The following is a 20894-nucleotide window of genomic DNA, read 5'->3' on the forward strand; positions in this document are numbered from 1 at the left end:
GGGACAGGCTTTGGAGAGCCGAGGTCATCCCACTATTTACAAAAGCTGATGTATTTCAAGTCCTTTCTGAACAAGTCTTAGCTTTTAATTTCACTGCCATCCCTCAACCTGGACAGGAGTGAGCGTCCTCTAAAGATCTATGGGTTTTGTTAATTCCATGAACTAGTAAGCAGTAGCATGAACTAGCAGCACACGACTAGTGCTCTGAGAATGTAGGGCTCCGTTTCAGAAGCTCTGCCAGCTTCTCCCACGGAGCTGAGGAGTCACTGCCTTGTGTCAGGTACCCCGTCCGTCAGTCATTGCCGCCCTTGGAGCAGAGATGGCAGAAAGGGCAAAGCAACCGCTCCTCAGCCTCAGTTGTTCACAGGCTGTTGTATTAAATGAAATCCCCATCATTAATGCACTGAAATGCAGCAAATGATTCTTGCCAGATGTAGCCCAAGAGTTTACCGCCTTCCACAGCAGTCACAGCCAAAGCTTACAGGTATCACAGATCAGAGCTTTAAAGACTATTACAACCTCCAAGGCAAAGCTACAACCAAGTCATGGAGAGGTTCAATAAATCAAGTGGCGAACACTGTGGTGTACAACAGCACTGGCCGTGTCTTCTCAGGTCCTGAGATCAAACACGGGCTTAGGTCACAAGTGCACCGGTTCCCTCTGACTCAGTGGACTTGCCCAAAGAACAACGCTACCAGTCTGAAGCTGTTGAAGGCAAAGCAGAGGGCTAGGCCAGCGGGCAGCGCTGTGCATCCTGGCAGAGCTGCACGATCGCCGCAACTCAGCCAGAGAAGAAGGAGGAAGGGAAGTTGTCACCTCCACGCTGCCAAGCCTTTTACAGAATTAATTATGTTTCCCACCGCACATCTTCATTTTGCTGTCAGCCTGATAGGGAAACACTAAAATTTAGCAATCTGCAGAACCAGCTGATACTGGCACTCCATTACATCCTCTGTGATGACTAAGTCCCGTCAGTAGCCCCCTGCTGGTCCACAGACAGCCATACTAAGTCAGGAATGAACTCTGGATCATGTCATACTTCGCTGTCACGTTGGTCTCAAACATTTTTGATCCTTGTGACTGTGAACGGGCTGAGCCCACTGACTGCTTTCAAAAGATTTCAGGCTGGTTTCTTGAACCAATTACATTCTGCAGGGCAATTCTTAGGTCTGTCAAAACAGCTTTTGGCTCTCTGGGACATGAATGTGATCAAGGCTGCCAAAGCGTGTGGAAAATGAAATTCCAACTCCTGCTGCCAGGAAGCTACAGGAAAATACCACCACACAGAAACATGTGCTGAAAATAGGAGTGGCTGAGCCTGCAGCTGGAAGATGCTCTCTTCTCCCCATTAGCTCCTACGAGCTGAGCTTCAGCTACCAAATACAGACCTGCTAAAACCTCCGCAACCTCTTCTCCCGCCTTCGTACAGCTCTGGATCATAGCTATCCCAGGGGGAACCTGTGGGCCCAATGCAGGTTTTGCTCCAGCTGTTGCTGCAGCGCTCCAGCGACTCCAGTTGTCTTTTCACCGCCCCTGGGTTCTTGCAGTAGTCACAGCACTTGTTACAAGGCGGGGTGACATCCCCGAAGTACTTTGCTATGGCAGCATGGCGGCATCTAGGAAAGAAAAGGGAAAAAGATCTGGTAATTATTTTTATTGACAAGAACACCACCTTCCACATGCAAGGTGTATTTTGATAAAGACTTGAGTCATTTTGTTTTGCAGAGAATGCCTATTCCAGCAGGAATCGCGGGGATTCCTGGGGGTTCTGTTTCTGGCACTCTGCTTAAGGTCTCTCTGCCTCCACTTCCCCACATGTAAAACAAACCGTGGTGTCAATCGCTTCCGCTAAATGCTTTCAGATCTCCGAGACCTGCAGAAGGCACAGTGGATGAAATATGCAGTTATTAATTCTGCATCTTTGGCCAAATATATTCCGTGTCCAATCAGAATGGCTCTAGGATAAATGCATAAAGAGGTCCTGCTGATCTCTGCACCTCAGAGCTCAGAGTATGTCTGTGTATTTCACATTGAAGCTTCTAATGTTATTGTTTATGGCTTGAAGGTGAAGAAATCTACATTTGAAGAAAGAGGAATGTAAATCAAGTCACAGAAATAGTCCAGACTGAGGTCACAAGGGAGCACTATTGAGATAATACATCCTGGGACTCGAGCTGCTCACACACGCTTCAGATCAGCAGCCAAAGTTCAGGTAGAGTCCTACATCCATGAAAACCAGTCCATTTGCTCATACAGTATTGCCCAACCAGTTCTACCAGCCTCAGCAAACTAACCATGTGAAGACGATTAGATTCTTCCAGGAATCTTCAGAAGATTTCTGGCAGACATGAGCACTTTTGGGTATGTAAAGAAGAGTTTGGTGACAGAAATACGCTCATTAGCAATACAGGCAGGAAGTAATTTCTCTTCTAGAACACTTCCTAACTTTAACCAGCGAAGAGACTGATTTCGCAGATAAAGAAGAACCAGGCGGTTACTTTTTTTCTTTTTTTCTTGTCTTAAGAAAGTGGGCAGAATTTAGAGGAGCTTTTTAAAACTTAGGTTTCACAGCAGAGTGGCTGGTTGTCTCTTAAATCAAAATGCCAATACTAGATACACAGAAACACTTACTTCAGCAGGCATTTAGAGATCAAATCCTGCAGCCAAGCAGCAACAGGAGTTATTTTAGAAAAGAATTATTTTACTGCAAGGAAGAACAAAGTGGTGATTTTTCTTCTCTACCAAGGAGTGCCCTAACTGGGTTACCAACTTCATCTGCAAAAGTGGGTCACAGAGGGGAAAAGTAAGAGAGTGAGCACTTCATCTACTCTTAATATAAACCCTTTAAGGGATGTCTGAACTTGCCAGAGATCTAAGAAATGCAGTTTGCTTCTTACCTTGTGTGTGTCTGGGGGGAACGTAACTGCACGTCTACCAAAGCAGCACAAACCAACCCTACCAGGCTCTGGTTCCTCCCTCGTTCCCACGGCCTGGGAGGACAATTTCCCAAGCAGGAGAGCGAGTGGAGCAGCAGAGCAGCAGGTTACAGACTACTGTCGCCGGAGCAATGAAACGTGTGTGCTGAAGCGTGAAGGACCTGGCGCTGCTCAGGTGAGGAGGGCTGCAACAGGGGGACGTTGCAGGGTCTGGTCTAGGACACTGAAAGCCCAGAGAGGGCTACTACAAAGCTGGCTTTATATCCCCCTGCAGAGCCGCACTGACTCACGCTCCTCTTGCACTCAAAGAGCTCCTTTCACATGGTGGGGAAGGGTGGGGGGACTGGGATAGGGAAAACACATTCGATCCCCTTGTCCTGCCTTTCCAAAAGAACTACTGGTGCTGCCTGTGCTGCCAATGCAACGTGACTATAGAAATGTCAGCGAGCTGCAAGTCAGCTTTTTGTTTCCCCAAAAGAAAACAGGCATTCTCATTAGTCCCCGTCTCTCTCTCACACGCACTGATTTGTATTAGAGTTAACCGGGGCGTACAGTAATGGTCAAGCCCTCTCCTCACTTCGACAGCCTACTCACCAGGCTTACGCTGGCGAGGGACATCCACACACACCTCTGTCCCTTGATACAAACAAGAGAGATGCCCCAAGGGAGGGCTTTGCTGGAAGCACAGATCAGCTCTGAAGTCACTGGAATTCAGAGAAGTTCTAACCCATCGGGCTTGTCAGGCCCAGCCCCTTCCGTCCACCTTCCTGTAACTGCCTCTGTTTTCCTGCAGAATTACCCAAATCGGGGCCACAGCCCCACTTTAGCCAGTGCTGCTCATGAGTTGGGTGAGAACGGAAATCCAGTTGCAGAACTAAGACTGCAGTCCTATAATTAGAGTCAAAAGGCCCAAACCAGAGTTACCAATAGGGATGCTGGGGGGAACCATTGGATTAACGCTTAACTCGACACAAGAGGTCCTGAAACATAGTTGGTTATGCATTAACATGAGGTGGTAAAACTTCCCGAGCCACATGAGCACCTGACTAATGCCCTTGAGATGGAGAGCAGATTTACATAAATTAATGGTATTTTGTATTATTATACATATCCTAAAATTATTTCATCTTTTAAATATGCAAACGTATTATTTTGCTCCCCCACCCTTCAACAGGAGTATGTATAAACTGACCACTGGTCTTTAAAACGTCTAAACAAAATCCTTATTTAATGTGAGACATCCCACCCTGGTTTTACATCATGGGACAGGGTGAAGAGCAAAATAACAATCAGGTTTATTAACATGTTTTTATCTGTGGCAATAAATTTCAGGAAAGTGCTAAACTGATCACACCATCCTCCTTTTGGCACTTCTTGCTTTTGTACAGCAGATAAAACAGGAACCCTATTCCTGCAATTAATAGAAAAAGATGAACTGTCGAAGAAGGAAAGTCACATATCCCAAAAGAAGCTCTGCCTCTCCCCAAAATACACCAGAAAAAAGCATTCCCTTGTATGAGCCAAGGAAGGGTACAGAGCCCCATCAGAAGAGCTCCCCGAAAAAAAACCCCAGCGAATCTGGGAATAAAGGCAAGAAATTAAAGCGTTAAAAAGACAAAAATCACATGAGGACAAATTATATACATAGATGCCAGTTGCTGAACAAAAGCCATTTAATGAGCTTTATCAAAGAGAAGAGCAAATTAGGAGGTTGATGAGGAATGATAATTTTGCACCTGCCTGAAGGACTGTACCCTTTGTAGTATCGGCTGACCTTCACCAGCCCTCTGAGACACGACAGTGGGGGCCAGCTGTCCCCAGCGTACAAGGAGCAAAACCCACGGCATCGAGAGAGCAAATGACCTGGGCAAGGGCATGGAAGAAATTCCCCAGCCCAGGGGCAGACCCTGCTGCAGCGTCCTCGCCATTGCCTGCTCTGCCCCTTCAAAGAACACAGGAGAAAAGCTCCTTCCCCCGGGAGTCGGAAGGAAACTGGGCAGCAGAAAGAAAAGTTAATTGCTTTAACACACACCCGAACCATCCCATCGCAAGAAGAGAATCAATTCAAGTCCTTCTCCAGAAAAAGCGGTAATTAAAAGGGAAAAAAAAAAAAAAAAAAAAAAAGAAAAAAAAGACCTTGCTAGGGGGAGATGCAGAGGGGAAGGGAGCAACAAGTGCTGGCACTCGGGCGCTGCGGGGAGTTCCTCGCCCGCCCTCCCTCTCTGGCACACATGTAACACGAAACTTCATATCTCCAGGACAACCAATAACAAAAAAAAAAAAGGCAGAGACAACAGCTGGCTGTCAGCAGCCGAGCAGAGAGGAGCCGAGCGAGGAGCCAGACACAAGCCAGGATGAGGGGAGAGATGACGTGAAAGTTGAAGAAGACAGAAAGAAAAAACAAGAGGAGAAGAGTTCGCGGCGCGGCTGGGGTAAGGCTGAGCTATTGCTGGTGTTCGGTCAAGCGTAGCACCTTAACATTCAGCTAGCGAGCAAGTCGCTGGAGCTTTTGTAGCTCTCTGCACGGCGAACCACGGAATCAGGCACCGGGCAGAGCCTGGATTTGTTTGTAAGGGACGCTCAGGAGGAAAGGTGGCGAGAGAAAAGCTTTTAATAGGATTGCAGGGAGCCGCGCTGCAGCCCTGCCGCTAACAAAAGGATCCAGCCTGCGGGTCTTGCATCGCTCCGCCGGTCAGAGCAGGAGTAAGCAACTTCTTTGCTGATTAGGAAGGCTGTCTGCTCGGTTTTTCTGTTGCTGTTAAGGAATGTGACCTTAGCTGATAAGCAGGTCTGGCACAGGGCATTCTCCAGGGTGACGATTTGTTGTATTAATACTTGGTGCGGACAAGAGCCGCTCTGCTCCTCTGCACGAGTGGCGTCTGTGCCGTTGGTGAGTAGCTGCCAGCACAGGCAAGCGCGTGTGAAACCGAGTGGGTACCAGCCACGGTGTTCCTCCAGAGCTCCTCCCAGCCGGAGCTAGGTTTTATCCCCCAAATCCTGAAGCAAACAGAGAGCTTGAAAACAAACCCTGGTCGGGGAACTAGCGTAATGTGCAAGTTAAGCATCTGTGTCCAATAGAAATAAATGGAAAGATTTTACACAGCTTCTAACAAGAGCATTTTTGAAAAAAAATCAGCAAATTTATCAGGCACAGATGCTGGTTTCAAAACAGCATGAGAAACCACTGCTCTGAGAGAACACAAACACATACATGGTCTATGGTTTACAGTAACGAGACCATCAGGTCTGAAGGCAGTGAGAAGGGAAGGAATCAAGAATGGATCCCCCAAATACATGAAATTACCCACTTTAAACCTTGGTTTTAGATGGAGAGGTGTCCCACCACCTGTACTCCCATCTCTGTTTGCTGCTGGGTGTGGGCAGAGGGGGTGGCAAGGAGACTGACTATAAGCCCTGGTTTTCTGCCACCTGAAGCCGATTACTCTGGAAGCTCCTGCAGCTCCCAGCACAGAGCTGGGACCCCGTCCCTCTTCCAGGAGGTGCAGGGGCAGTCACCTCTTTACAGACAGGTAGGGAGCGAGGCAGAAAGCCAGTTCTCCCCAAAAGATGTCTTCCCGATCTTACACATGCCTTTAGGGAGGAATGTTAAGGATCAGGTATTTCCACTTCTCTCCATTCCCATTAACGTGGAAGGGAGGGCAGGTCTTTCTGACCTACTGTCGTACAAACACCGAATGGGAACTGCCTGCGCCAGAATATCTAGTAGTTAAGACCCAAACACCTCCAGTCTAACCCTGGGCTCAAAGGGGACGGAGGGAAGTTTCCACCCTGTTAATGAAGGCTCTTCTGGAGGTTGTTTGTTGCTGTTAAGCTGGTTTCTCAAATAAAGTGCAAGAAAAACAAAGTTTAGGACCAAAAAAAAAAAAAAAAGGGGGAGGAGTGAAGGCAGAAGGGCAGGGGAGGGAGGGAAGGAGGGAAACAGGCCAAGTTTTGCTCGCCAGAAGAAAATCTTAAGGGGTTTGGCTGGGGGCTTGTCCGGCCGCAGCCGCGTTGTACGTGTGCGGGGGGGTAAGCAATATGAAACACGTCTGGATAAAAGAGGCAGGACACGGCTTGTGTTACAGCTGTCACAGAGCACGGGCCTCAGCCCGGCTGCAATGCAAACGCGGTTAGGGGAGTGGAAATACAAAATAAACCAAGTTTGATAGAGCAGATCCTTTCTGTAACACAACCCCCTGAGCCACCCAGGTGCCGTGGGCCAGTGACAGCCTGCTGTGGGCCAGTGAGCGGCCGGCAGGGACTGTAAGAGACCACAAGAACTGAGCGAGGGGAGCAGCGCAGCCCTCGCCTCCATGCAGGCTCTCACCACTACAGCAACCACAGCTGATACGGTGCATAACGGCTTCTTCTGAGGAAGCAGCTGTGGTAGCCTTCAATTTTGAGTTCCTGCAGCCAAGTGGCATCTTTACTAGGAACAGAGCAGCATATTTCAAAAAACTCAAAAACGCATGTCATTTCTGAGACCCACAGGTCTGAGACCAGTCAAGGACAGGACTCAGAGGTGGCTGAAAGAAGCTGGAGAAGGTGTTTCCAGCACTCTCAGGGGGCTCCAGCTGCCTCACCCCGAACACCAAACTACTGACAGATCCCAGTATGTTTGTGAAGTAACTCTTTATAAGGCTCTCGCAGGCACACACCTACCTCTCTGTCAGCTTCCTGGGAAATGGTTATTTTGCTAATATTAGAATAGACTTTCAGGCTAGATACGAGCATCAGCAACCCTAAAAAAAGTTCTCTTGTAGAAGAGCTACAGGTTTATTTTTAAAATTGACCTTTCACTGGATGGCTCTGTGCTTTGGTTTCCCCACTTCTTAAAAATGGGACTAGTAGGGAGGAATTATCTCATGGGGTTTTGTTGACTTGTTTGTGGGATGGACTGGAGAAATCCAGCATGTTTTCCATAGAGGTGTAGAGGCTCAGCTCAGTGCCCCAGTGGGTACCTCAGCTTCTCGGACTGCTATTGCAGGGAATTCAGTGCCTTTTTATATTAATCTAATATTAGGTTGTAGGGGAGGGAAGGAACGTTTACGGTGCTGCCTCAAAACCAATCTCCAAATAGTGGGTGGTGGAGATGACAGGGTATTCTGGCCAAACGGCTACCCAGCCAGGGCAGCTTTATAATATGAAAGAATGTGTGGTCTCCTTTTCCAGACCAGCTGACAAAGTCAAAGCTTTTCTCCCATGACATTGAGCTGCAATTTACCAGTTTGGGTGTGTGCTGTTAAAAAGCTGAATTCTCTTGATACTGGAAACTATTTTCATCTACTTGGGAATGAATTATAGGTCTGTCTGGCTCCGTTCACTCCTGTTTTAGAAAAAAAGGGCTTGTCTGTTGAACTATAGTTAACATTCACATGGTTGGTTAACAACAGTCATGGCAGCAAACAGTGCATTAACAATGATGAGGGAAAACCATACACTGATAATACGACTACTTTTCTATAGCCCTTTTCATCTCAAAAGTACATTACAAACTTAGAACAATAAACAATCATACAGGAATTATTACATGTTCTGCCAAAATGCATCTAAACTGTAACACCACCTACCAGCCCAGTGCTGCTTTAGGACAGGAAGCCTCGCAGACCTTATCCATCCCAAATCAGAAGCACGTTTCAGGAACCAAGAACAAAGCTGGTCAGCTGAGAAACTGGCCAAGCCTTCATGTTCTTAAGAAAGTGGCCAAATACAGTCAGAGTTTATTTAAAAGTTTTAGACCGGAATAAAAAGCATCCCCTCCCCTTCAGCTGCTCAGCACTCTCCGTCCGTGAGGCCGGGATTACCTTCTAAGATTTCCCACCAAAAAAGCTACCACAATCCATACAGGCTTCCCAGCCCTGTATTGAGCCAATTTCAACCAACTTTCTTGGCTTGTCTGAGTAAGAACAACACAAAGTATTCGCTTCTCCACAGCCACAGTCTTGGGAAAAAGACAACATTGCAGTGAGAACATTGCCCTGGCATCCTGCTTGCTTGGGCACATCAGGGAGGTCCTACTTTGTAAGGTCTCTGGAGCACTGCTGCTAAGGGTAATGGGCACAGCAGGGGGTGTGGAACTCTCCTTCACTGGATTTGTGGCATTAATCCACATTAATGACTAGAGGCATTGGCAGCTCCAGGGCACCATCAACTGATTCTCCCCCTCCAAAGCTTCACCTGCGTTTTTAGATAACTGCAGCAACAAACCCACGCGAGCAAAGATTCTCAGAGGGAACACAGTAGGACCAACAGATCGGGAGGTCACCTCAAGAGACATAAACCCCATGGAGTGTGACTGGGTAAGGAGCACCCAAGAGCAGAAGCCACGCTTTCATCTACTTTCATCCTAAACGGTCTCAGTGCCTGACGGGTAACAAGCAGTTAGCAAGCAAAGGCCATTTTGTTTTGTAACTGCAACAAACCCAGGGACTTGTTGTCTTTCTACATAAAGATTTCAGGGCATTTTAGAGACTTGGATACACAACCATTAACAAACAAACCTCTGATGGTGGTTACGTGTCCTGCCACTTTGCAGAGATGAAGTCACCCACCAGAGGGATGGGATGACTTATCCAAAGTCACGCAACCAGTAAGCATCACTGGCAGGCCAGGAAGACTGCCTGCATTTACTAACTTCCAGTCCCAGGGCTAAACCACAAACTCAAATCCGCGTTCTTTGCACTGAAATAGGCTGCTCAAACGCCACCAGGGTTATGACTAAACAAGTGTCTCACTCCTCAGCAGTACATTTAAGCTCACCCACTCCCTACGGTTCAAATTTTGATGCACCAGTGCAGACACACAGAGAGGATACAGCTTTCCAAACCAAAGACAGCCCAAAAAAAATACGATCAATTTACGTCAATTCCAAAATACTTACAGCAACTTGACTAGCGTAAGGCAGAGGGATCTGGGACCCCACCTTACATAGTCATCCCAAAGCTCTTCTCCTTGCTCGAAGACTGGAAGCTACCACGCACTGCCGGTTCGCAGTACAAAGAAACCTTGATCAAGGCTTCTCTCTTCAATGTCTAGATTGAGGCCTTTTAATGGCTTTATTCTCAAAAGGGCTGAGCAGCCAACTTCTTTGAGTGCTTCGGTATGGCATAAGTCCATTAAAACAGTTCAGAAAGATAATCTCGGTGCTATTATGGCAATTTTCACAGCTTTATTCAGTGGGCACAGCAAGATGAATCTGCATTAAAAACAAGTATTAGCACTTTCTGGGAATTTACCTCTGCCGAAGCCCTAAATGTAGGATGTGCTTCTTTGGTTTTAAAGGCCCATCGAATCCTTGCAGCTGACACCTGCAGACATCAGGCATCCTCCAGCATTATTACTGTGCTCTCTCTTTTCAACCAAGGCCAACAACTCATGGCACACGGCAGATTCAGCCTTTTTTTCTCAAAAAGAAATAATCCTAAATTAAAAGATTTGTTTTATTCCCTCCCCTGCTGGGCCTTGTAACACAGAGGAGGGCAGAAAGATCTGATCATCTAGTCCCACTGGCAACACTGGATAGATGAGTTATTTTTCAAAGAACAGCCAGAAGAGCAAACAGCTGAAACCACGAATTTCAGGCTGTCACCCTAGCAGGAACTTCCAAACTGCCTGTCACAAGACATCAGCATTGTGTTCACTTTCTTTTCTATGTGAGTTTCTCATCTTGCCTCTCTTCACCCTATTCTCACCTCGTATGATCTCTACCTGCAGCTACGGAGCACAAGGTCACGTCATTAGTTTGGCAATGCATTACTAGGACTGCATTGCTCTGTAGTCATTCAGCATTTCTTGCGTAACGAGTTCCATCAGCTTTGCTGCTCTACCAGCCATGCCTCCTCTGCTCTGGAGGGTTCCCATCCTCAGTGGATGCGGTTTTGAGGAAGGACAACGAGCAAGGAAAGATTCCCGGTTGAGAAAAAACACAACCAGAGAATTAGGTTTGCTCCAAACCCCACAGAACCTGTGGGTACGAACTTGGGTGGCTGTTCTGGGCTCTGGAACAGCACTCCGGTCTTAGAAAGTAAACTGTCAGTTAAGACGTACAAGCGTAAGTTTCAAATCTCTCGAGACCTGCCCGTTCTAATAATAATCATTACAGTTACTGCTTCAGTCAAATATCCTGCACCACCTGGCCTTTAGTACTGTTGGTAACTGGGAGCTTACTTGAACACAGTAAAATAATAAAAAAAAAAAGATTCTTACAGCTCCACTTTGAAATTCCTACGTAATATCTTCACTGTTCTGTTGTACACGAGGAAGATAAGGCGGATGCATAAGACAACTTGTTGAAGTCACACAGCACTAGCCCTACCCTTATGCTGATCTCTAGGGTACGATCTGGGTTCTGCTGAAATCAATTGGAAAAAGATCACAGTCAAAGCTAGTCCTGACCAAAGACTTTACGTCACCAGTAGAATGGAAGATACAAAAGTCCATGAATATAACTAGCTTTCTTGGGGGAGTTTTACTTTTTTTCTTTTAAGAAGTGATTTATTCTTCACCTTTTTGCTACACTCCACAAGCAGAAATCCCAAAGCAGCGAGGGCCCTTGGAACCATTGTGCAGCCAGAAGTGTAGTCGAGCAGAAAACATTTGCTTCCTCATGGGTGGGTTGGAGACTGCACCACCAACGCCAGACTTTGTCCCTAAAGAAGTTCAAACCAAGGTAAACAATCAACATTCCTTGCAAGTTTTAGAATAAAAACTCCTTCACTTAGCTCCAGCTCAGGTACCATGGGGCAGAGGCATGTCCATTACTGAGACGACAAGCTCTTATCATTTTAGGTCAAGCGCTTTGCTAATTCACGTGGAGTTCTACAATCCTAATCAGTAATTTTTCACTGTATACCCAAACTTCAGAAGCCTGGCTCTTATACTTGCTGCTTCTGGTGCAGCCCAAAGCATGGCACGAAAGGTTACAGCAGATTCCTTACTAGGAAAGCTTCTGGGAAGGCAGAAACACCTCCAAAGGGAACAAACATTTTCAGAATGTTAGAGCCAGAAATACTTTTTTTTTTTTTTTTTTATTAAAGTTTTTCTTCTAGAGCCAAGAGCAGAAAACACAAATCACTTCACCTCTGCCTGCACCGCCATCTCTTGGAATGGAAACAAAACTGGAAACCTGCTGACACAGAATCCCGCAGCACTGTGCAAAGGATAAAGCAGCCATTTCTGGAGCAGCTCACTCGGGGTATGGCAATCATCTGGAAAGAACTATTTAACCCTAGTCTCAAAAGTGACCTTTCCAGGTCAAAAGGCCACAGCTATGCCTCCCCGCTAAGTTGCACAGAGATCTTTCTGTAGATGTAGATTTTCCATCCGCCCCCATCCCTAGGAAACCAGCTGGTTCCGATTTTTATTCCTTAGCTTGGATTTAAAAGAACAAAGAAAACCCTTTTTGAATTGCATAAACATACAAAATGTAATTTAACTTGGCACTGTAGTATTTAAGCCCAGCGTGCAAAGGAACATCCAAGATCTCTCTGTCCTCAATGTGTTTAGAAAAACTGAGCTCCAAGGGTCCATTTGTTTGAGTAACCAAACCAGATGTGCAGTAATGAACTAGCTGGATTGTTCTGGAAGTCCTGTCTTGGTCATTTGGCTTTGTGTTACCACCAAAACTAGGATATTAAATTGCAATGTTCAAGTCCCATAAACCAGTGTTGACTATTAGAACACAGAGGAGCTAGTACATTCTGATACAATAATGACATAAGAATTAGAATCCATCCAAGCGTTGACCTCTCCAAACACTTGTTTTTGGTGAAACTATGGATATTTCTCAACAATATCCTGGTCCGGTTACTGACTGAAGTAAATTTGAACTTCCATATCTCTCATCACAGCTTGTTTGTTGCAATGCCTTCCAGAATTTTGCTTACAGGGCAAAAGAACAGCAGATATTGGTGGCAAAACTGAGGCATCTAACTTTGACTAGACTAATATTTTCAGTAACGATAGTTCTTGGTCAATGTTCTTTCTGAGAATAGAGATGGTGTAAGATTACTGAGCAGGGCAGGAGGGATTAGCTCCACAAGGGAGATCTCCAATGGATCCAGGGGCTTTTGCTTCGCTCATCACCAGCAGTGACGGGTGGACATCGCTGTTCAATTCATATATTGCTCCATTAGAACAAACTGTGGCTTAAAAGAAAAAAAAAAAAAAAAGCTACATTTAGCTTACCATATAAAACTTGCAGTCCTCTGTAAGAACTTGCAAAGCACCCAGCTGTCCTCACCGAACACAGACTTTAGCTCTTAATATCACTATTGGGTAAAACTGGTTGATAAAACATCCTTAATGGTGTTGTAGAGAGGTGCTGAAGTAAGTGCCTTAATTTTTGAAGGGGCTTTCTGTAGCTGAAAGTGCAGAAAGTCTCCAAGGGGGTCTACTTTGTGTTACTCAGTAAAAAACGACTGAAAACTACTGGAGTTCAGCATTTGGAATTCAAGTTGAGTTAGAATTGCATTTCCTTGTGGAAAGACAAGTTAGCACAACTGGAAAAAAAAAATTTACTTTCATTGGGCGAAAGCCAAGGGCAGGCACTGTCCAGTTCTAACTCTGTGCCTGCTGAAGTATTAGAAGAAACACCGTTTTACCTTTGCTCAACAGTGCAGCTGTCAAAAGCACCCTCAAAGCCAGATTTTGAAATTAAAACAGTGCCAAAACACGTAGACAATTAACAGTCCTCCACCTTAGCTACTGGGAACAAGGACTGAGACCAGATAAACTTGTTTTCCTTGTGATCACCAGCTCTATAAGAAGGCTGGCAGCTTCCTAGCATTAGTCAGTGAAAAGGTTTATTCTCTGTTTGGTTCTTCTACAGCATAAAGCCTGGAGAGGTTGAGCCAGAATGTCTTCTGAAGGCTTTCTGAAGGAAATGCAAACCATCGGTGAGAAGTTTCTCCTTAAGCTCCAGAAACTGCCCAAGGCTGACCCGGTGGAGATTGTGTCCTTCTGTGTGGTTCTTCTGTTTATCGGTGAGTTTATCGGCGAGTTTATCAGCAGAGGCAAAGGGGTGTCAGAAGGTCTCTTCTCTTCTGCGGGGGCAGTTTGCTCCACAGTCTTTGTTGGTGGGTTGGTGTTGTTGGCAGTTGTTTTCCAGGCTGTGCTCTGAGGCCCAGTTTAATTTCTAGGTAATTTTTTAATACTCAGCATGTATCTCTACGTGCAGGATGGGCAACAGTCTAGCTTTCCCCAAAGCTCTCATATTTAAGCATTAGCTTAAACAGCAGTATATCAACCAACCCAGAGGTGCTGCAATGTTTTGATGCGCAGGAGATTTGTTTACGACAAAGGGTATTAGGGCATCTCACTGCCACAGAAGACACAAAACCCGAGACTGAGTGTCATTCCTGTACTATGCTTCAGAAAAGCCTATTTATTCTCCTCTGGTAACGGCAAGATCCCTCCTGCTGCTCCCATGTGGGGATGGCATGGAAGGAATAGCAAAGAGCTGCTTGATCAAGGGAATGAAGTTTGTTTAGACAATAGGAAAACAAGCAGGAAGGAAGGCAGGCCCTCCCCTTCAAAGACACTTTGCTCCCAGCCAAAAGGAAGGGTGTGTATCCAGCCTGGACACTCCTCCCTGGGCTGGAATTCAGAGAGACACACCTGCTGCTTTAATTTTTTTCGTACCTACAGCTGGTTCCCCACAGGTCTGGTAACTTGGCAGCCCAGCTCCAGACTTTTAAGGAACACATGCACACACACGTGCACGTTCACGCACTCTTACATGTTCTGCAGGATTAAACATGTCATCCTTTTCTGTTCCAGATAAACTAACATATCTCTTCCAACACCAACCATTATGCCTAGTGTAGAATAACAGCAAGTTAGCCCACTGCTTTGTGAAACAAAACCCTGCATTTGAAGTGTCTATTTTTTCAAGCTAAATACAGGAGAAAGAGCAAAGCCAACCCAGTCACAAATTTCTATCCTCACTAAAGGGTACAAATGCATGCAGTCTTCAGAAATGCAGCTGCCAGTTTGACTAACCAAATCCTCTCGAGTTGCTTCTGACACAGCTGTGGGGAGAGCTGGATCTCCATCCTTTCCAGGCACGTTGCTCTGCTTAGTTACCGCATGTCACCTCCGAAACAACAGCCCATTAGGCAGGTAAAGATATACCCCCACATGGTTTGGTACATAGCTCTTAACATCATAAAATATCTGGTAATGATTGTCCAGATTAAATGGACTAATCCAAGGAAGCAGGAACTTAGGAGAGGTGGGGATATAGGAGGTGGAAAAAAAAAAACAAAACCCACAAAAAAAATGGCAAGAAACTGGACTTTGTTCATTCTGCTGCTCACCAAACAACTTGGAGGAGACATAGTGTACCTCTGTAATGATTGCACCTACGACATGAAGCAATATCTTGTGCTTCTCTTTCCAGCTACTGTTCTGCTGCTCATGATCATTGCCTGCAGTTGCTGCTGCTATAGCTGCTGTAGCTGCGATGGACATCCTGACCACAGACGTAGGAAGACCCAAGTCCGCCCAATTGCCCATTCCTGAAGTGCAACAAGAGGTGACACAACCTACAATCAAGGACATGCGTGGACGTCATGATTCAGTCCTATGGGAATGACTTTCTACGCTAGCTCACTGAAAATGGCAATAACAATATTAATTAACATGACTCAGAGGACCAGAAATCACAGCATGGAATTCCTTCTTTCTGTGACAGCCACTGGTGGGCTCCGTGGTGTGACCAGAAAGGTAACGCTACTTTACCATCACTGTCTCCCTCTTCTAGCGTGGGGTGGGGGTGCACGGACACATGCTGCTGAGAAACCAGACATGCTTTCCCAGTGACGACCCTGCAGCTGGGCCAGCCAGGATTCCCTTGGTGAGCATGGAGCCACGGACCAAAGCAGAGGACACAAACACTGCCACGTGCTGGGCAGCACAAGTGGCTAATCCAGAAGGATGGTGCTGGGTGCTAGCAAAACCCACTGATGTCACTGGGAGGTCCATATGCTCAGTACATCTTGGATCAAGCCCAAACCTCCTCTCTCAAAAGCCACCTGCCACAGACACGTTTAGCTGAGATGTCTGCTGAAAACAACAAATTGTGGACCTTCTGATCCAGACGTGCCAGCGGAGGCTCCGAGTACAGCTGGTAAAAAATGCTCCCTGCTTTATTTCATCAGTGTTACGATGATGTGAAATTGCCAAAGAGAAAAATCAGATCGTGTGCAATACCCTTTGTAAACAGAAAGATGAAGGCAAAAGGGAAAAACTCACCACTGCTACGGCTTAATTTGATAATTCTGCTGCTAAACGTGCTCCCTCCCCACTCCCCGTGTGGTTCTGCTCTTCTGCTTATTGCAGGTGAATGGTACTTACAGAGCACGGGAGTCACAGGAGATGAACAAATCCCTGTCCTTACTTGAGGGACCTGTGTGCCTGACTCCCTGCACTGTGTGCAGTTTATTTTAGTGGACATAAACAGTATGCCTAAGGTATGTTTATTAGCATAAACAAAGGCATTTCAGAGGAGTGACATCCATTATGGTAACCATCACTTCAGGGTATACATGCAGCAGCTGACAGCGGGCATTGTGACAAGGCAGAGCCAAGAATGGGCTGTGTGACTGAACTTAACACGTGCAAATAAATCCCTTTTCCATGCTGCAGCCACTGTGTATGTTTGGTTTACAATTCAGTGAACTTCAGAAAGGGATTTATGTAAGTACAAGGCTATGGCACAGGGCACGACTTTCATAACTGGGACAGCCAAACAAAAGACCATCATACTGCACCTAACTCTAAGCCACTGGTCTTTCAGCCCCTAATGTGAGAGCAACCACCTTTATGAGAAGGTATAAAAAGTTACACACATAGGGATAAATCATCTTCTACCCCTGTATTCCAACTGCTAAGTGTAGAAGAGTCAAAGAGATTACACGTTCATATTCCAGAGCCAACATCTAGCTAGAGAGAAAAGAATCAAGTTTATCAACAGTGGGGTTTTCAATATTCTTCACAGTTCAGAAGCGACAAAAAAACCCTGAAAACTTTTTAAAGAAACCTCTTTTCTTTGATGCCTGCACCCAAATTAGTAAAAAGCCCATTACATCAGTAGCTTCTCATGTATTTAATGCACTTTAATTTTTGCAAAGAAACTAGATTTATATATTTTGCATTTTTTGTACTGCTGTATATTGGAATGTATCTGCAGCCAGTGACAAAGAAAATAGTCTAAAAACTAAGGAAAAAAATTCCTCAAACTATCAATGTTACTTTTAAATTAATAAAAAGAAAAACTTTCCAGCAGAAGATGAGGATGTTCCTTAGAAAGTAAATATTTGAGCTCCGACTTGACAACTGCCAACAGATGACTGCACTCGTAAGAGCTACTGCACGCGCAGTTACGCTAAGACCAACAAAGCGCTGGCCTTTGTCACGCTGTCCCAGAGCTTTCACTCCCAATCAATACGTTAGGGTGGGATAAACTCAAGCGTGGCATCAATTTACACTAATCAACATCCTGAGATGTATCACACTAACCTCTCTGTCAGATACGTCTTTGCTCCTTTCACTTACAAACTAGTGGCAATCAGGGTGGCATAGGAAGTCTCAGAACCTTTTTTGAAGGGACAGACTCAACAGACATTTCTTTATCTGACTTAGGTCACTAGACCTGTGAAAGAACAGAGCTTCCTTTCTTCCCTCGCTTGTGCCAGACAGTGCCAGCTACAGGAATTAACAGAATCCCATTGAGAAACGTTCCAGCAGCATGGAACCAGTCTGTGCTAACAGTCAGGAGGAAGCTCAGCAGGCTGGAAACATACCAACGACTGACAGGTCACTGACACTAGGAAGGAGCTGCCAGGCCTTATCTCAACAGGAAAAGCTACAAATACATGTTTCCCAGTGGTGTCACAAGTTAAACCACTGACAGATACCAGGCAGGGGGACAAGAGAAATGGCTGTAGCCTTAGCTATGCCACTCTAAGTTCCTTAATTAGAAATAGAGAACAAACACAGAACTGTTTAAAAAAACAAGGGAAGGAAAAAAAAATTAAGCAATTCTCTAAAGAATTCAGGTGGCTTTCTGGAGCAGAGGAGCAGCCACCATGTAGAGGAGGGGTCCCGGGACTGATTTCTACATACTTGCCTGGACTGCACAGGCCTAATGTTCTGCTTTGTACCATTGCACACAGCTGGATTATTCCCATACTTGGCATTTAGATACACTAATTACTTGCCTGGGCTGGGTGGTGTCTGTCGCCTTCTTGCATGCAACAGATCTGGTTGGCCTGAAAGATGTGCAGCAAATCTCCACCTTTCTGCAGCTCTTCAGTTTCTGTTGATTAGAAACATGCCAGTTTCTGGGTCCCTGCTCACCACTCACACAAGCTTTTGTGGTTTTGGCTTCAGTCATTACCCATATAAAGGGACCTGGAAGGCCCTGAGCATTAGTGGGGATGGCTCCTCTCCGTTTCAAAAGGCAGAGAGAGATTCAGAAGAGCACAGAGTAAGGCGAGATTGCTTCAAACGCAGCAACTTCTGTACATGTTGTGAAGGCCTGAGAGAGCCAGAAGGAACTACAAGGGAGTACAGTTACTCCAACCCTGATGATACAAGTGTGGAAATAGTTTCTTTCCCTGAGGAACCTGAAAGAGACAGCGAGGCCAACCTCTCCAGCAGAAGTGGTTGGACTGATGACTTAATGGAATAGCTTCTATTCTGTAACATCATCCCTCTGGTTTCAAAGTGATTTGCTTGGCTTGTGAAAAACAAGTTTCCTTTTACACACACAGAATCTCACACACCATAGTCTCCTCCTCCTCCCCTCCCACCTCTCCCAGCACCATCCCTCTGGTCTTCTTCTGCAGGGAAAGCACCAGGGAGTCAGTTTTATTGCAGCTGAACAGCAGTGCAAGACTCTGTACTGAGTGTATCCACTTAAACTTGTCACGATGAAGTTTGGACTGGAGGGCAGTCTTGTTCACATTCTCATTGTAGATATGGCAATCTCCTAACGGAGCTTACAATACAGATCCAAGCCCTCTTCTCTCCACCACAACCTGCAGCCTTCCCCACTCAGGGGACACAGTGGGCATTTACAAGCACTGGAACAGGTCTATGAGTGGCTAAAGCCGTGGAGAGGAAGAAATGTCTGAGCAACAGCTGAACTGGGTCTTTTTGACTATACTCAAGGCCTTTGATTAGATTAGCCACACCTTTGTAGGAAAGTCAGCTGTTAATCATTTACGGCAGCACAAACAGGCAACTTCTATGCTGGCTCTACAACTCTTTGGGTACAGCAAGGGGGTCCCTCATCACAGGCCACCATCTCTTGGAGTGGGTGCAGAGGAGGCACCAGAAGAAACGCCTACTACAAACACAACAGCTTCAGGTATTTATAAAATCCCATACAGCTCTCCTATTTCAGGAGATTAACTGTGGTTAGCAATAGAGATGGGAACTTTCTCGGGTGTACAGTCACACGGGGTTTCTGCCTTTGGGTGTACAGAACTAGCATTTAGGCTGCCTCCTTTTTAAAGGTAAGAGAAACTATCAGGAACAGTTTTCCTGGGCTGTGTGCCTGTTGGGCATGGTGATCTGCCATAATTCCAGAAAACAAAGCATGAACTGAATATATTTGGCTGCTGAAAAAGAAACAAAGACTTTAGCAAGCTGAAGTGTGAGCTTGTGCTCCTACTCAAGTGTGACTTGGTGGGGATGAAACACGCTTTATGTGACTAATCCTACTCCTTACAATATTAAGGATACAGACATAAAGGGCAGCAAGTCAAACAAATTTTCAAAAATAATGAAGACATCTTCCTGCATTACAGCTACATACACATTTGAGAGAAAGTGTTAGAAATAACCCATCCTTTCCCTTGAGAAGCAAGGAAGCTTTAGAAAAGCCACAAGATGCTCACAAAGAGATGCTGAATGTTCTTTAGAAAGCTGATGGCCAAATCATTATGCAAAGTATCGGTAAAAGAGCAAGTGAGTAGAACCCGCTGAGATCCCAGTTTAAATTATTGCGAAGTACTTCAAGGGAGGAAAACTTATGCTTCTATTGCAGAGTAACAGAAAGCGGTACTAAAGCAAACTGTGAACAGCAGACATTTTTTTTACAGCACTAGACTATTCTATGCCCTATGGGAGCAATGAGTTGTATATGAAGATCTTTGCTTATTGTTGGTGGGATTTTTTTGTTTGTTTTTAAGTAAGTGTTAATTTAATCTCCAGTGTGTATTGGAGTTTAAGTGCCCGACTCCTTTTTGGGGATCTTTCCAACGGTATCAAGCAAGTTCTCTCACTGAATACTTGCCTTTCCCGTATAGGCTGTACAGTTGACAGAGATGAAGGGTTCACACTGAACATGCTGGGAGAGATACTACATGATATTACCAAAAATATTGATAAACTATGATTAAAATAAATCTCAACTGCCAACATCTTGTGAAGCCAGAAGTTTTCCTCTTTAGATCTCTGTAGATGCGATTATAAAATTGGCCTCAGCTATCTTTCTTCTGGTTTATGCTCCCATTTCTGTGAAGGGTGACTCTCCCTTTTCGAAGAGGGATGCCTGCAGGCACAGACAGCACACACACACCTACACTGGTTTTGGGACTGTGGCTCACAGCATAGAGAGGATACACCAACATCTGCTATTGTTCTTGTCTACCTCCAGCAGGATGGAAGCCAGCATGTCACCAGTGCAAGAGGCATCCTCAGTTCTGGAAGACCTAAAGAGACTAATTACAACAAGTGACTGGGGTCTTGGAGGGCTAGTGGTGATTGGCGTCTTCTGTCTTGTTTTTATTGCTCTCCTTTTATTTGCTGCCATCTTCGGGTGCTGCTCATCTCCAAGGCACAGATAGAGTGGTGCATAAACAGCGAAGCCGAGATGCAGTACTGGGAGCCCTACGGCAAGAATCAGCCCAGCTACAACCCGATTGTGTTGTCCATAGAAAGCCTTCT

General features: G+C 45.6%; 2 protein-coding genes across 2 annotated transcripts in view; one reads left to right on the forward strand and one right to left on the reverse strand.

Annotated features, from left to right (window-relative positions):
* The window catches only part of RECQL5 (RecQ like helicase 5), a 38385-nt gene that overhangs the window by 7411 nt on the left and 10080 nt on the right, over positions 1–20894 (reverse strand). The window contains exon 9 of the mRNA XM_074160356.1: positions 1389–1616. Within this exon, the coding sequence (XP_074016457.1) occupies positions 1389–1616 (228 nt within the window). The remainder of the gene's footprint in view (positions 1–1388; positions 1617–20894) is intronic.
* On the forward strand, positions 13792–15458 carry SMIM5 (small integral membrane protein 5). Its single transcript, XM_074160306.1, has 2 exons — positions 13792–13918; positions 15337–15458. The coding sequence occupies exons 1-2, from the start codon at positions 13792–13794 to the stop codon at positions 15456–15458; spliced, it is 249 nt and encodes an 82-aa protein (XP_074016407.1).

This window comes from Numenius arquata, chromosome 17 (genome assembly GCF_964106895.1).
Source record: "Numenius arquata chromosome 17, bNumArq3.hap1.1, whole genome shotgun sequence".
Classification (NCBI taxonomy): Eukaryota; Metazoa; Chordata; class Aves; order Charadriiformes; family Scolopacidae; genus Numenius; species Numenius arquata.

Coding starts and splice junctions, on each gene's coding strand:
- SMIM5 (XM_074160306.1), top strand. CDS start 13,792: ATGTCTTCTGAAGGCTTTCTGAAGGAAATGCAAACCATCGGTGAGAAG. Junction 13,919..15,336: donor TGTGGTTCTTCTGTTTATCG/GTGAGTTTATCG, acceptor TTCTCTTTCCAG/CTACTGTTCTGCTGCTCATG.